Source organism: Esox lucius, chromosome 24 (genome assembly GCF_011004845.1).
Source record: "Esox lucius isolate fEsoLuc1 chromosome 24, fEsoLuc1.pri, whole genome shotgun sequence".
NCBI classification, from domain to species: domain Eukaryota; kingdom Metazoa; phylum Chordata; class Actinopteri; order Esociformes; family Esocidae; genus Esox; species Esox lucius.
The window spans coordinates 141,571-158,485 of NC_047592.1; the positions used below are offsets into that span (position 1 = coordinate 141,571).

The 16,915-nt window shown below is 40.7% G+C and overlaps 1 protein-coding gene across 1 annotated transcript; it reads left to right on the plus strand.

Moving 5' to 3' along the window:
* On the plus strand, positions 1-12,205 carry asgrl2 (asialoglycoprotein receptor-like 2). The gene is made up of 8 exons (XM_034290406.1): positions 1-241; positions 2,232-2,333; positions 2,634-2,738; positions 3,269-3,340; positions 4,920-5,012; positions 7,999-8,150; positions 11,772-11,881; positions 11,981-12,205. The coding sequence occupies exons 1-8, from the start codon at positions 127-129 to the stop codon at positions 12,138-12,140; spliced, it is 909 nt and encodes a 302-aa protein (XP_034146297.1). The 5' UTR covers positions 1-126; the 3' UTR covers positions 12,141-12,205.
* Positions 12,206-16,915: the final 4,710 nt, after the last annotated feature.

Below are 16,915 nucleotides of genomic sequence, written 5' to 3' on the forward strand. Positions count from 1 at the left end.
TGCTCAAAGTGCAGGATAGGGTGCAGTGACCGGCAGTTTGGGTTGCAAACACACACACCATTTATAATAACAGACTCTGGATATTCAACCACATAGCACCTATAGATCCATAACTTCTAGAGGCTGATGAAGGAGGCTGAGGAACCGGGATCGGTTAAGGGGGCTGTAGTCATGACAACAGAATACCATGACGATTTCAACAACACAGACACCAGCGATATCCGAACCTTGTGGACCAAAGGTGTGTGTGTAGTGTCTATGTGTGCTGTTCCAGTGTGTTAAAGCTATGGTTGTCAGATTTATCCTTGGGGTCCTCCAAATGCTTCACAACTTTCTTGTAGCCCTGAACTACAGCGCCATCCATAATTACTGGAATGGTTCTTTTTGTCTTTTAGATCAGTACTAAATAGTATAGCTTCTCAGTTTTTATTTAGGTGTATTTGTGTACATATCAGTTTCAACGTTTGGAAGTGATGACACTTTTGTACCACATTGAGTGATTGTTCTGTACAATGGATCCAGTCTCTGAGTGATCATTCTGTATAATGGATCCACTGTCATAGTGAACGTTCTGTATAATGGATCCACTCTCTGAGTGTTCGTTCTGTTCAATGGATCCAGTCTCTGAATGATCATTCTCTATAATGGATCCTCTCTGAGTGATCGTTCTGTACAATGGATCCACTCTCTGAATGATCGTTCTCTATAATGGATCCACTCTCTGAGTGATCGTTCTGTTCAATGGATCCAGTCTCTGAGTGATCATTTTGTATAATGGGTCAACTCTGAGTGAACGTTTTGTATAATGGATCCACTCTCTGAGTGATTATTCTCTATAATGGATCCACTCTCTGAGTGTTCGTTCTGTTCAATGGATCCAGTCTCTGAGAGATCGTCCTCTATAATTGATCCTCTCTGAGTGAACGTTTTGTATAATGGATCCACTCTCTGAGTGATTGTTCTGTATAATGGATCTACACTCTCTGAGTGATTGTTCTGTATAATGGATCTACACTCTCTGAGTGATTGTTCTGTATAATGGATCCACTCTCTGAGTGATTGTTCTGTATAATGGATCTACAATCTGAGTGACCTGTATCAAGGAATGAGGCATAGTCACGTATCAAGGGGTGGGCTTGGGTTGTCATAGGTTCACAGTAGCCAAAACCTTTGGTTTATCTTAAACCTTACCCAGAACAACAGTTTGAAACATCATTAAGAAGATAGAAAGCACTGGTCAACACAGCAATGGAATATAACCTGGTAGGCCAAGGAAGACCACTACTATTGATGACAGAAAAATTCTCACTGTAATGAGGAAAAAGCAATAAATGACTTTCCGACAGATCAGGAACACTCTCTGAGAGGTAGACACCATCTTCAAAAGACTTCACCCGCTGAACCATCATCTGTAATCATACTGCAAGACAAGGACCTGAAACACACCATCAGAACATCACCAGGGAAGATACCCAGTACAGACCTGGCAGAGCATCACCAGGGAAGATACCCAGTACAGACCTGGCAGAGCATCACCAGGGAAGATACCCAGTACAGACCTGGCAGAACATCACCAGGGAAGATACCCAGTACAGACCTGGCAGAACATCACCAGGGAAGATACCCAGTACAGACCTGGCAGAGCATCACCAAGGAAGATACCCAGTACAGACCTGGCAGAGCATCACCAAGGAAGATACCCAGTACAGACCTGGCAGAACATCACCAGGGAAGATACCCAGTACAGACCTGGCAGAACATCACCGGGGAAGATACCCAGTACAGACCTGGCAGAATATCACCGGGGAAGATACGCAGTGTTGAACTTCAAGTTTTAACTTTAGAAGTATAGAGCCAAAAGAATTACAAACATTAATTGTTCCAATTATGCCAGAAGACACTGTAGCTCACAAATGTCTGAGGGTCCTTGAGGAGAGGAGGTCAAAAAAAGGAGGAGAGAGGGGAGTGATGATTTTAGAACCCATAGACATGTCTGACGAGAACCTTCAATAACACGTGTCTGTGTCTGAAGAGAACTTTCAATAACACTTGTCTGTGTCTGAAGAGAACCTTCAATAACACTTGTCTGTGTCTGAAGAGAACCTTCAATAACACTTGTCTGTGTCTGAAGAGAACCTTCAATAACACTTGTCTGTGTGTAGTCTGTGTGACTGTATTGTGTGTGTGTTTGTTGAGATAACTTACAATAACACGTCTGTGTGTGTCTGTAGAGCCTGAATTAGGAAAAGTAGACAGAGAGAAGTGGAAATGGGCGGGGCCTGTTCTGTGTGCTGCCGTCCTATTGGCTCTCATCATCTCTGTCTCCATCAGCAGTGAGTACACACATGAATGTATGTATTACTGTACCTATGACAACCAGAAGTCCTCATAGTAACCCATGGCAGCTCTGGTGAAGTGAGGACATTTTAGATTTGGTGTTTAGATTAGGCTATAATTATGCTTAAGGTTATAAGTAGGCTTGGGGTTAAGATTAGGTTGGCTTCTTAGGTTAAAAAATAAATAAAAAAGTAAAAAAATACTTATTTATTATTCAGTCCATTACATCCACAAAATTCCTGGGAAATATAGTAAAGAAATTGTCTGTATGTGTGTGTGTGTGTGTGTGTGTGTAGATATAAAGACAGATAACAGGTTCTCATCAGTGGAGAAGATTGTGGCCAACCTGAGTTCTGTCATTCAGACCACCACCACCGCTCTAGAACATAGTAAAGCCTCAGGTAATCACACATATTTCAGCACCCTCACACATCCTACACACTCACAAACAAACACACACACACCCTCACACATCCTACACACTCACAAACAAACACACACACACACCCTCACACATCCTACACACTCACAAACAAACACACACACACACCCTCACACATCCTACACACTCACAAACAAACACACACACACCCTCACACATCCTACACACTCACAAACAAACACACACACACACTCTCACACATCCTACACACTCACAAACAAACACACACACACCCTCACACATCCTACACACTCACAAACAAACACACACACACACTCTCACACATCCTACACACTCACAAACAAACACACACACACACTCTCACACATCCTACACACTCACAAACAAACACACACACACTCTCACACATCCTACACACTCACAAACAAACACACACACACTCTCACACATCCTACACACTCACAAACAAACACACACACACCGACTGATATGAACGCGCACACCATGACTGGATGTCTGTGTGTCCAGAGGAAGTGCTGCAGAAAGAGGTTGGAAGGCTGAAGTTCTTAATGGAAATGACGAGACAAAAGCTGGATTCAGGTTGGTCTCCATTCGTAATGTATATCTACAAGTCATAGAAATATAACTATTAACAGTCCCTTCAAAAACATTTTTAAAAGGGCTTTATGGAACAAACACAGATAATGATCAAAATGAAATGCTTAAAATTATGGGAATACCTATTTTAAACCAAATCAAATGCTGAGAGAAAGTATATATTTTTTATTAATATGTTTGTATCTACAAAAGTAAAATCTACAATAACTAATTTATTGGCACCCTTAAGCATTCTAATGTATCTGCATTAACATTTTCCTTCACTAAGTACTTTAAAGTCTACTTAAGCAACTATATTGTGGCCTTCCATGGCTTCTGATTTAACAAACAAACATAAATTTCAACAGTACTGTTGTTTGCTCCTTGGGGTTTAAGGCCGGGTGTCTCTGTAAAGCACTTTGTGACAACTGCTGTTGTAAAAAGGGCTTTATAAATAAATTGATTGATTGAAATGTGATTGAATTAGCAATCAGTACATAAGGGCAAAGGCAAATACCTCATAAAAGAAAAGAGATCAATGGTTGTTGAGCTTCATCAATCAGGCATGGGTAGACATTTATTTGAGCTTCATCAATCAGGCATAGGTAGACATTTACTATGGGTAGACATTTATTATGGGTAGACATTTACTGTGGGTAGACATTTACTATGTGTAGACATTTACTATGGGTAGACATTTACTATGTGTAGACATTTATTATGGGTATACATTTATTATGGGTAGACATTTATTATGGGTAGATATTTATTTGAGTTTCATCAATCAGGCATAGGTAGACATTTACTATGGGTACACATTTACTATGGGTAGACATTTATTATGGGTAGACATTTATTATGAGTATACATTTACTATGGGTAGACATTTATTATTAATATACATTTACTATGGGTAGACATTTATTATGAGTATACATTTACTATGGGTAGATATTTATTATGGGTAGACATTTATTTTCTAAAGCTTTAGATATTCAATGTAGCATTATTAGGACAATATTCTAGACGTTCAAAGCAGTGGAACAGTGACCTGTCTGGTAGAGGCAGTGAGGAAGCTGGTTCAGGAGGCAGAGAACAGTGACCAGTCTGGTAGAGGCAGTGAGGAAGCTGGTTCAGGAGGCAGAGAACAGTGACCTGTCTGTCTGAGGAGGGCAGTAGGATAATCACATTTCTGTAATTATAAATTAATAATTACAGAAAAGTGTCATTTTATTTGATTCTGTTAAATCAGAGATCAAGGACCTGCTCAATACCTGTTTCTTTGCAATATCTGTTATAGATACAGTAGATACAGCTCCAGAAGAAATTAAGAGACCTCTGCACCTTTTTTTTCCCCAAAAAGTTGGAAAGGAAAGGTTTGAGTGAGGAAAAGAAACGTTCAATTTGTAGTGGTCTCTTAATTTTAACCCTTCTGTTCCTCACTCAAAACCTTCCTTTTCGACTTTTTTGGAAAGGAAAGAAAAAGGTTCAGTGGTCTCTTTATTTTTCCCGGAGCTGTATTATGTTGTATAATTATGTGTGTTATATATATGTATATGTTCTATATATGTGTGTGTTTCAGTGTCAGAGAAGATGAAGGGGATAAATGAAGTGGAATCTCTTCGGTCTAGTATAGCCAACATCAAGTGTACTCTACAAAGACTCCTAAACAATGGTACATAAGCATTTACCATCCATGTGGGGACCCTAAACATTTAATATCCAAGTGGGGACCCTAAACATTTACAGACGTACCCATATAGATGTTCCTGTGTAGATGTAGCCGTATAGACGTACCCGTGTAGATATACCCGTATAGACATACCCGTGTAGATATACCCGTATAGATGTACCCGTGTAGATGTACCCGTATAGACGTACCCGTGTAGATGTACCCGTGTAGATATACCCGTATAGACGTACCCGTGTAGATGTACCCGTGTAGATGTACCCGTGTAGATGTACCCGTGTAGACGTACCCGTGTAGATGTACCCGTGTAGATATACCCGTATAGACGTACCCGTGTAGACGTACCCGTATAGACGTACCCGTATAGACGTACCCGTGTAGACGTACCCGTGTAGATATACCCGTATAGATGTACCCGTGTAGATGTACCCGTGTAGATGTACCTGTATAGACGTACCCGTATAGATATACCCGTATAGACGTACCCGTATAGACGTACCCGTATAGACGTACCCGTGTAGATGTACCCGTATAGACGTACCGGTGTAGATGTACCCGTATAGATGTACCCGTGTAGACGTACCCGTGTAGATGTACCCGTATAGATGTACCCGTATAGACGTACCCGTATAGACGTACCCGTGTAGACGTACCCGTATAGACGTACCCGTATAGATGTACCCGTGTAGATGTACCCGTATAGACGTACCCGTATAGATGTACCCGTGTAGATGTACCCGTATAGACGTACCCGTGTAGATGTACCCGTATAGATGTACCCGTATAGACGTACCCGTATAGACGTACCCGTATAGATGTACCCGTGTAGATGTACCCGTATAGACGTACCGGTGTAGATGTACCCGTATAGATATACCCGTATAGACGTATCCGTATAGATATACCCGTATAGACGTACCCGTGTAGATATATCCGTATAGAGACGTATCTGTGTAGATATTCCCGTATAGACGTATCCGTGTAGATATACCCGTTTAGACGTACCCGTGTAGATATACCCGTATAGACGTATCCGTGTAGATATATCCGTTTAGACGTACCCGTGTAGATATACCCGTATAGACGTATCCGTGTAGATATATCCGTATAGACGTATCTGTGTAGATATACCTGCACACAGACCCACACTGGATGGTTTTGGAGTGGCAACAAGCTTTGTAACAGAACAGGCTATAAGCCAATATGACTGTGTGTCTGTGTGTATACGGGTATATGTGTGTATACGGGTATATGTGTGTGTGTGTGTATACGTATATGTGTGTGTGTGTGTATACGGGTATATGTGTGTGTGTATGTGTGTGGGTATAAGTGTGTCTGTACTGTATATAAGTGTATATGTGTGTGTGTATATATATATATATATATATATATATATATATATATATATATGTGTGTGTGTGAGTGTGTAAGTGTGTGTCTGTGCAGTAAAATTGGAGGAAAATTTTTATTTGATCCCCTGCTGATTTTGTACATTTGCCCACTGACAAAGAAATGGACAGTCTATAATTTTAATGGTAGGTTTATTTGAACAGTGAGAGACAAAATAACAACAACCAAAATCCAGAAAAACTTTATGGATTGATTTGCATTTTAATGAGTGAAATAAGTATTTGACCCCTCTGCAAAACATGACTTAGTACTTTGTGGCAAAACCCTTGTGGGCAATCACAGAGGTCAGATGTTTCTTGTAGTGGGACACCAGATTTGCACACATCTCAGGAGGGATTTTATCCCACTCCTCTTCGCAGATCTTCTCCAAGTCATTAAGGTTTTGAGGCTGACGTTTAGCAACTCGAACCTTCAGCTCCCTCTACAGATTTTCTATTGAATTAAGGTCTGGAGACAGGCTAGGCCACTCCAGGACCTTAATGTGCTTCTTCTTGTGCCACTCCTTTGTTGCCTTGGCCGTGTGTTTTGGGTCATTGTCATGCTGGAATACCCATCCACGACCCATTCAATGCCCTGGCTGAGGGAAGGAGGTTCTCAACCAAGATTAGATGGAACATGGCCCCGTCCATCGTCCCTTTAATGCGGTGAAGTTGTCCTGTCCCCTTAGCAGAAAAACACCCCCAAAGTATAATGTTTCTACCTCCATGTTTGACAGTAGGGATGGTGTCGGCGATGGTCTCGGCGAGGTGAGTTGATGCCAAAGAGCTTGATTTTGGTCTCATCTGACCACAACACTTTCACCCAGTTCTCCTCTGACTCATTCAGATGTTCAATGGCAAACTTCAGATGGGCCTGTACATGTGCTTTCTTGAACAGGGGGACCTTGAGGGCTCTGCAGGATTTCAGTTCTTTATGGCGTAGTGTTACCAATTGTTTTCTTGGTGACTATTTTTATAGTTGACATCATTGACAAGATCCTCTCGTATAGTTCCGGGCTGATTCCTCACCGTTCTCATGATCATTGCAACTCCACGAAGTGAGATCTTTCATGGAGCCCCAGACCGAAGGAGATTGACAGTTCTTTGTGTTTCTTCCATTTGCGAATAATCGCACCAACTGTTGTAGCCTATTCCAGCCTTGTATAGGTCTACAGTCTTGTCCCTGACATCTTTGGACAGCTCTTTAGTCTTGGCCATGGTGGAGAGTTTGGAATCTGATTGATTGATTGGTTCTGTGGACAGGTGTCTTTTACACAGGTAACAAGCTGAGATTAGGAGCCCTCCCTTTAAGAGTGTGGTCCTAATCTCAACTTGTTACGTGTATAAAAGACACCTGGGAGCCAGAAATCTTTCTGATTGAGAGGGGATGAAATACTTATTCCACTCATTAAAATGCAAATCAATTTATAGTTTTTCTGGATATATTTGTTGTTATTCTGTCTCTCACCGTTCAAATACACCTTCCATTAAAATCATAGACCAATCCTTTCTTTGTCAGTGGGCAAATGTACAAAATCAGCAGGGGATAAAAAAAATTTTTTTCTGACTGTATGTTTGTGCAGGGACTTCAGTGGGGTGCTGTCCACTAGGCTGGGTGGTGTCTGGGTCCAGCTGTTATTTCTTCTCATCTGATGGGTTGCCATGGAACCAAGCCAGAGACTACTGCTTTCAATCTAACGCTCAGCTGGCTGTTCTCAAGACTCCACAGGACTGGGTAAGAAACATAACGTATTGCACATACCGAGCATTAAGACCACTTCACTTACTCCACATTGTGTTGTTATAGATTGAATTTATAGTTGATTACATTTATTTGCCATCAATCAACAACCCTGTTTCCAAACAGGTTTGGACGCTGCATAAAATGCTTATAAAAACAGAATGCAATCATGTGCAAATCATTTATCGCTGTATTAAGTTGAAAACAGTACAACGACAACATATCAAATGTGGAAACTGAGAAATGTTATTGTTTTTGGAAAAATGCCCATTTTGGATTTGATGCCAGCAAAAGTTGGGAAAGGGGCATGATTATTACTGTGTTGAATTACCTCTTCTTTCAACAATAATCAAAGCGTTTGGGAAATGAGGAGACCAGATGCTGTAGTTTTAAACTGAAATGTTTTACCATTCTTGCTTGATATAGGATTTCAGCTGATTAATATTTCAGGATCTCCTTTGTCGTATCTGTTTGTGTCATAATGCACCAAATGTTTTCAATGGGTGACAGGTCTGGACTGCAGGCAGGCCAGTTTAGCACCCGGACTCTGTTGCAACAGAGCTATGCTGTTGTGATATGTGCAGAATGTGGTTTGGCTTTGTCTTGCTGAAATAAGCAATGCCTTCCTTGAAAAAGACATCTGGATGTTTCAAGTTTCAGTTTCAAGGTTTGTTTGTCAAATAGGGTTAGGGATGGCAACATATGTTGCTCCATAACCTGTATATATTTTAATGGCGCCTTCACAGATGTGCAAGTCACACATGCCATGTGCACTAATGCACCCCCATACCATCACAGATGCTGGCTTTTGAACTGTGCGCTGATAAAACGCTGGAGGGTCCCTCACATCTTTAGTCCGGAGGATGCAGCATTCTAAAAATTTTTCAGACTACAGGACGGTTTTCCACTTTGCCTCAGTCCATCTTGAATGAGCTCGGGCCTAGAGAAGACAGCGGCTGATCTGGATCTTGTTTATATATTGTTTCTTCTTTGCATGGTTGAGTTTTAACTGGCATTTGTGGATGTAGTGACGTACTGTGTTCATAGACAATGGTTTTCAGAAGTGTTCCTGAGTCCATGCAGGATTTCCATTACAGAATCGTGTCTATTTTTAATGCACGTCCATCAAATATTGGTTTTCGGTCTTGTCCCTTTCCTACAGAGATTTCTCTGTATTCTCTCAATGTTTAAATGATATTATGTAACATAGATAAGATCCCCAAAGTCGTTGCAATTTTACATTGAGAAACCTTATTCTTAGATTGTTACACTATTTGCCTGCATGGTCTTTCACAGAGTGGTGAACCCCTCCCTATCTTTACTTCTGAAAGAGTCATCCTCTCAGGGATGATCTTTTTATACCCAATCATGTTATTGACCTGTTCCCAATTAACCTATTTAGTCCCAGGTTTTTTTAAATGTGTTGCTGTCCTCAAATCCAAAGTGGGCATATATTTTAAGAAACAAGACATTTCTCAGTTTCAACACTTGATATGTTGTCTTTGTACTATTTTCTATTGAATATAGGGTATAAATGATTTTCTAATTATTGCATTCTGTTTTTCTTTATATTTTACACAGCGTCACGTTTTTTTTGCAAATGGGGTTGTACGCAGAATACCCCATAATGACAAATTTTAGCCAATTTATGGAAAATAAAAAAGATGCTCATAAGTACTCATAAACTGGAGAAATGAAAGGAAAAACCTGAAAAAATAAAAGGAGGAACATAGCAAAGTAATAGATGAGTGGAAGAACATAAATTAATAGATGAAATGAGGAACATAACGAATGAATAGATGAATAGATAAAATTAGGAACATAAAGAATGAATAGATGAAATGAGGAACATAACGAATGACTAGAAGAGTGGAGGAACATAACAAATAAACAGATGTAAGGAGGAATATAAAGAATGAATAGATTAAATTAGGAACATAATTGAAAAGATGAAAGGAGCATAATGAATGAATAAATGAATAGATGAAATGAGGAACATAACGAATGAATAGATGAATAGATGAAATGAGGAACATAACGAATGAATAGATGAAATGAGGAACATAACGAATGAATAGATGAATAGATGAAATGAGGAACATAATGAATGAATAGATAAAATATAACTGTATATAACAGGACTATGTAACGTGTGTGTATATAACAGGACTGTGTAACGTGTGTGTATATAACAGGACTATGTAATGTGCGTCTATATAAAAGGACTATGTAACGTGTGTGTATATAACGGGACTATATGACGTGTGTATATAACGGGACTATATGACGTGTGTATATAACGGGACTATATGACGTGTGTATATAACGGGACTATATGACATGTGTGTATATGACAGGACTATGTAACGTGTGTGTATATAACAGGACTATGTAACGTGCCTGTATATAACAGCACTATGTAACGTGCGTCTATATAACAGGACTATGTAACGTGCATGTATATAACAGGACTATGTAACGTGTGTGTATATGACAGGACTATGTAACGTGCCTGTATATAACTGGACTATGTAACGTGTGTGTATATAACAGGACTATGTAACGTGCGTCTATATAACAGGACTATGTAACGTGTGTGTATATAACGAGACTATATAACGTGTATGTATATAACAGGACTGTGTAACGTGTGTGTATATGACAGGACTATGTAACGTGCCTGTATATAACAGGACTATGTAACGTGCCTGTATATAACAGGACTATGTAACGTGCATCTATATAACAGGACTATGTAACGTGCATGTATATAACAGGACTATGTAACGTGTGTGTATATGACAGGACTATGTAACGTGCCTGTATATAACAGGACTATGTAACGTGCATGTATATAACAGGACTATGTAACGTGTGTGTATATGACAGGACTATGTAACGTGCCTGTATATAACAGGACTATGTAATGTGTGTGTATATGACAGGACTATGTAACGTGCATGTATATAACAGGACTATGTAACGTGCATGTATATAACAGGACTATGTAACGTGCATGTATATAACAGGACTATGTAACGTGCATGTATATAACAGGACTATGTAATGTGTGTGTATATGACAGGACAATGTAACGTGCCTGTATATAACAGGACTATGTAACGTGCATCTATATAACAGGACTATGTAACGTGCATGTATATAACAGGACTATGTAACGTGTGTGTATATGACAGGACTATGTAACGTGCCTGTATATAACAGGACTATGTAACGTGCATGTATATAACAGGACTATGTAACGTGTGTGTATATGACAGGACTATGTAACGTGCCTGTATATAACAGGACTATGTAACGTGTGTGTATATGACAGGACTATGTAACGTGCATGTATATAACAGGACTATGTAACGTGCCTGTATATAACAGGACTATGTAACGTGCATGTATATAACAGGACTATGTAACGTGCCTGTATATAACAGGACTATGTAACGTGCATGTATATAACAGGACTATGTAACGTGTGTGTATATAACAGGACTATGTAACGTGCCTGTATATAACAGGACTATGTAACGTGCCTGTATATAACAGGACTATGTAACGTGTGTGTATATAACGGGACTATATGACGTGTGTATATAACAGGACTTTGTGACGTCCCACACCATGCCACTGTTCTACTGGCTGGGTCTGAGTGATGAGAGGACTGGAAACTGGGAGTGGATTGATGGAACACCTTATATCATGGACCGCAGGTATCAACAACACCCTCAGCCCCTGTGTGTGTGTGTATATATATCTTTGTGTTCTGACCCTGTGTGTGTGTGTGTGTGTGTGTGTGTGTGTGTGTGCAGTCAGTGGAAGCCCGGTCAGCCTGATAACTGGAAGGGTCATGGTCTGGGCGGGACAGAGGACTGTGCTATGATCCATTCTAACGGTCAGCTCAACGACGACCACTGTACCCGATCTTACCGCTACGTCTGTCAGGGACACACAATGAAACCAACACAATAAACACACACACACAGGGACACACAATGAAACAAACACAATGAACACACACACACAGGGACACACAATGAAACAAACACAATGAACACACACACACAGGGACACACAATGAAACCAACATGATGAACACACATACACAGGGACACACAATGAAACCAACATGATGAACACACACACACACAGGGACACACAATAAAACAAACACAATGAACACACACACACAGGGACACACAATGAAACCAACATGATGAACACACACACACAGGGACACACAATGAAACCAACATAATCAACACACACACACAGGGACACACAATGAAACCAACATGATGAACACACACACACACAGGGACACACAATGAAACAAACACAATCAACACACACACACAGGGACACACAATGAAACCAACATGATGAACACACATACACAGGGACACACAATGAAACCAACATGATGAACACACACACACAGGGACACACAATGAAACAAACACAATGAACACACACACACACAGGGACACACAATGAAACCAACATAATCAACACACACACACAGGGACACACAATGAAACCAACATAATCAACACACACACACAGGGACACACAATGAAACCAACATGATGAACACACACACACACAGGGACACACAATGAAACCAACATGATGAACACACACACACAGGGACACACAATGAAACAAACACAATGAACACACACACACAGGGACACACAATGAAACAAACACAATGAACACACACACACAGGGACACACAATGAAACAAACACAATGAACACACACACACAGGGACACACAATGAAACCAACATGATGAACACACACACACAGGGACACACAATGAAACAAACACAATGAACACACACACACAGGGACACACAATGAAACAAACACAATGAACACACACACACAGGGACACACAATGAAACAAACACAATGAACACACACACACAGGGACACACAATGAAACAAACATGATGAACACACACACACAGGGACACACAATGAAACCAACATGATGAACACACACACACAGGGACACACAATGAAACCAACATAATCAACACACACACACAAGGACACACAATGAAACCAACACAATGAACACACACACACACAGGGACACACAATGAAACAAACACAATGAACACACACACACACAGGGACACACAATGAAACAAACACAATGAACACACACACACACAGGGACACACAATGAAACCAACATAATCAACACACACACACAGGGACACACAATGAAACCAACATAATCAACACACACACACAGGGACACACAATGAAACCAACATGATGAACACATACACACAGGGACACACAATGAAACCAACATGATGAACACACACACACAGGGACACACAATGAAACAAACACAATGAACACACACAGAGATACACACAATGAAACCAACACAATGAACACACACAGAGATACACACAATGAAACCAACATAATGAACAAACACACAAACACACAATGAAACCAACATTATGAACACGCACACACACAGATACACACAATGAAACCAACATAATGAACACACACAGAGATACACACAATGAAACCAACATAATGAACACACACACTCACACAGATTACACACAATGAAACCAACATAATAAACACACACACTCACACAGATACACACAATGAAACCAACATAATGAACACACACACACACTTGTTTTTGTAAATTGTGGGGACCAGAAAAACTAAATTCCATGCTCCCTTGCCCAAATCTTAACCCTAAACCTAACCTTGACCTGTCTGTAAGCGTTTGACGCGTCTCTCATATTTGCAAATATTAATAAAACTGTTATTAATAAACTGTTTAATTGTGCCAAGAGAATTTCGTCTCTGTACTTCCTTCTAAAAGAGTTCTGATCGATACAATTACCATCACAACACACACACACACACAGATACACACAATGAAACCAACATAATGAACACACACACACACAGATACACACAATGGCCCTCATTTATCATTCTTGCGTAGAAACGGGCGTATATGTTGGCGTAAGATTTTGCTTACACTCCTCTCATCGCCTGATTTATGAAGCTGTGCGTACCTTTAAAATCCAGGTGTACGCAATACCTGAAAATGATCTGGTAGCATGAGGTGGTACCTGCAGCCCTTTCAGGTTGCACAGGAAGTCCAGCTCCTCCAGGACGACACGTCCATACATACCGTCGCAAGTAGTTTTGCTGTGTCTCCCAGAACAGTCTCAAAAGCATGGAAGAGATATCAGTAGACGGGTCATTACATGAGGAGGGCTGGACAGGTCCGTAGAAGGGCATCAGCCCAGCAGCAGGACCGGCATATGCTCCTTTGTGCGAGGAGGAACAGAAGGAGCACTGCTAGAGCCCTAGAAAATTACCTCCAGTGGGATTCTGGTGTACATGTTTCTGACCAAACTATCAGACTCCATGAGGGTAGCATGAGAGCCTTATGGCGGGTCAGTGATGGTCTGGGGAGGCATATCCTATGAGGGTCACACAGACCTCCAAGTGCTATTCAATGGTACCCTGATTGCTGTGAAGTACCGGGATGAAATCCTCACGCCCATCGTCAGACCTTATGCTGGTGCAGTGGGCCCTGTGTTCCTCCAGGTGCAGGACAATGCCCAGCCTCATGTGGCCAGAGTGTGTAGGCAGTTCCTGGATGACAAAGGCATTGATGCCACTGACTGGCCCTCACGTTCCCCAGACCTGAATCAAATTGAGAACCTCTGGGACGTTATGTATCGGTGCATCCGACGTCACCAAGTAGCGCCACAGACTGTCCAGGAGCTCAGTGATGCCCTTATCCAGGTCTGGGAGGAGACCCTACAGGATACCATCCGCTGTCTCATCAGGTGCATGCCCAGATGTTGTCAGGAGTGCATACAGGCATGTGGAGGACATACACACTACTGAGTCACAATGGCCCTCATTTATCATTCTTGCGTAGAAACGGGCGTATATGTTGGCGTAAGATTTTGCTTACACTACTCTCACCGCCTGATTTATGAATCTGTGCGTACCTTTAAAATCCAGGTGTACGCAATACCTGCCCTTGATAAATGCCGCGGATGAAAACGATCGTCATTAGAATAACACGCCCCTATATATTCAAGTCTCCGCTTCCCCCACGCCCTCATTTTACGCCATGGACACACGGAAGACGGCAAAAAAGAGAAACTTCTCTGACGTGGAGATTGAGATGATCACCAGGGAGGTAGAAATAAAATTGTTTCATTTTGCAGTTTAAAAAGCGGAGTAAAAGATGATGATGTGATGTGGAGTACCATTCATTCACATTAATAATTGCATGACAATTTGTAATATTCGTCTTATTATTTCATGATATTTATTATTAATGACGTTTATTGTTATTTAGAAGAAGAATGTCGTTATTATTATTATTTCTATTATTATTTAAAAGAAGAAGAATGTCATTTTTATTATTTTGTCAGTCTGAATTATATTTTGGTCATTAAAAGCCTTTTATTACTGAACCCAGTCCGTGCGCAACTGCCGGACCTAACCCTGAAACGTCATGTAAAGCGCACAGGGTCGCATCTGAAGGAATCCATATAAATCAAATGCTTTGGAAAGTCACACAAATTAAACCTTGAAGTCCATTTTGCACAAAAATAAACACTGAAGTTTGTAATTATGTTGTTGTTTTTTTTACAGTGGGTCATAATATATCATATCTTTTAGTTTGTCAGTGCGTTAGGATTTTTTTTTCTGCACATTTCCGCACTAACTCAAAACGTGCGTACACCACCTCCTGAGCTGGCGTAGGATTTGAGAGTGCCGTACGCCAACGTCCATATTGATAAATCTCAAAGTCACCGTGGTTTTGGGTGTACGCTGGAAATTTGGTGTACGCACTTTTGATAAATGAGGGCCATTGAAACCAACATAATGAACACACACAGAGATACACACAATGAAACCAACATAATGAACACACACACTCACACAGATACACACAATGAAAGCAACATAATGAACACACACACACACACACAGATACACACAATGAAAGCAACATAATGAACACACACACACACTTGTTTTTGTAAATTGTGGGGACCAGAAAAACTAAATTTCATGCTCCCTTGCCCAAATCTTAACCCTAAACCTAACCTTGACCTAGCCCTAATCTAAACCTAACCCTAACTTTAACCTCAATAAAGTAACATTCATGCCAATTCTTGACCTATATGTAATGCCTTACCTTAACCCTAAACTTAACCAACAACGCCTGGACCTTCAAGAAACCCCAATTCTAACTATAAAATGAAAAGTTTGACCCTAAACCTAAACCCTGAGCCGGAAATAGACTTTTGATTTGTTGGGAGGAGAAAAATGTCCCCACAAGTGACATTGTTCAGGTTTTACTATAGTTATGGGGACGAAATGACCCCACAAGTGATGAATATACCACACACACACACACACACAAACACACACTCACACAGATACACACAATGACACAAACATGTTGAACACACACACACAATGGCACGCACATCTCACGCACGTCACATAATACACATCTGTTCTGTTTACCAACCAACATATGTATCAACACAGCATCTGTTGTTCAACACAATGACTGACATTTTACTTTCAAAACTACAGCAGTTGGTCCCCTCAGTTCTCAAACGCTTACAGAGTGTTGTTAAAAGAAGAGGTGACGCAACACAGTGGTAAACACGCCCCTATCCCAACTTCTTTGAAACGTGT

Bases quoted from the DNA above. Each gene is read 5' to 3' on its own strand.
- asgrl2 (XM_034290406.1), top strand. From the start codon at position 127: ATGAAGGAGGCTGAGGAACCGGGATCGGTTAAGGGGGCTGTAGTCATG. The intron at 242-2,231 runs GTGTGTGTGTAG...GTGTGTCTGTAG, and splicing joins CCGAACCTTGTGGACCAAAG to AGCCTGAATTAGGAAAAGTA. The intron at 11,882-11,980 runs GTATCAACAACA...GTGTGTGTGCAG, and splicing joins CCTTATATCATGGACCGCAG to TCAGTGGAAGCCCGGTCAGC.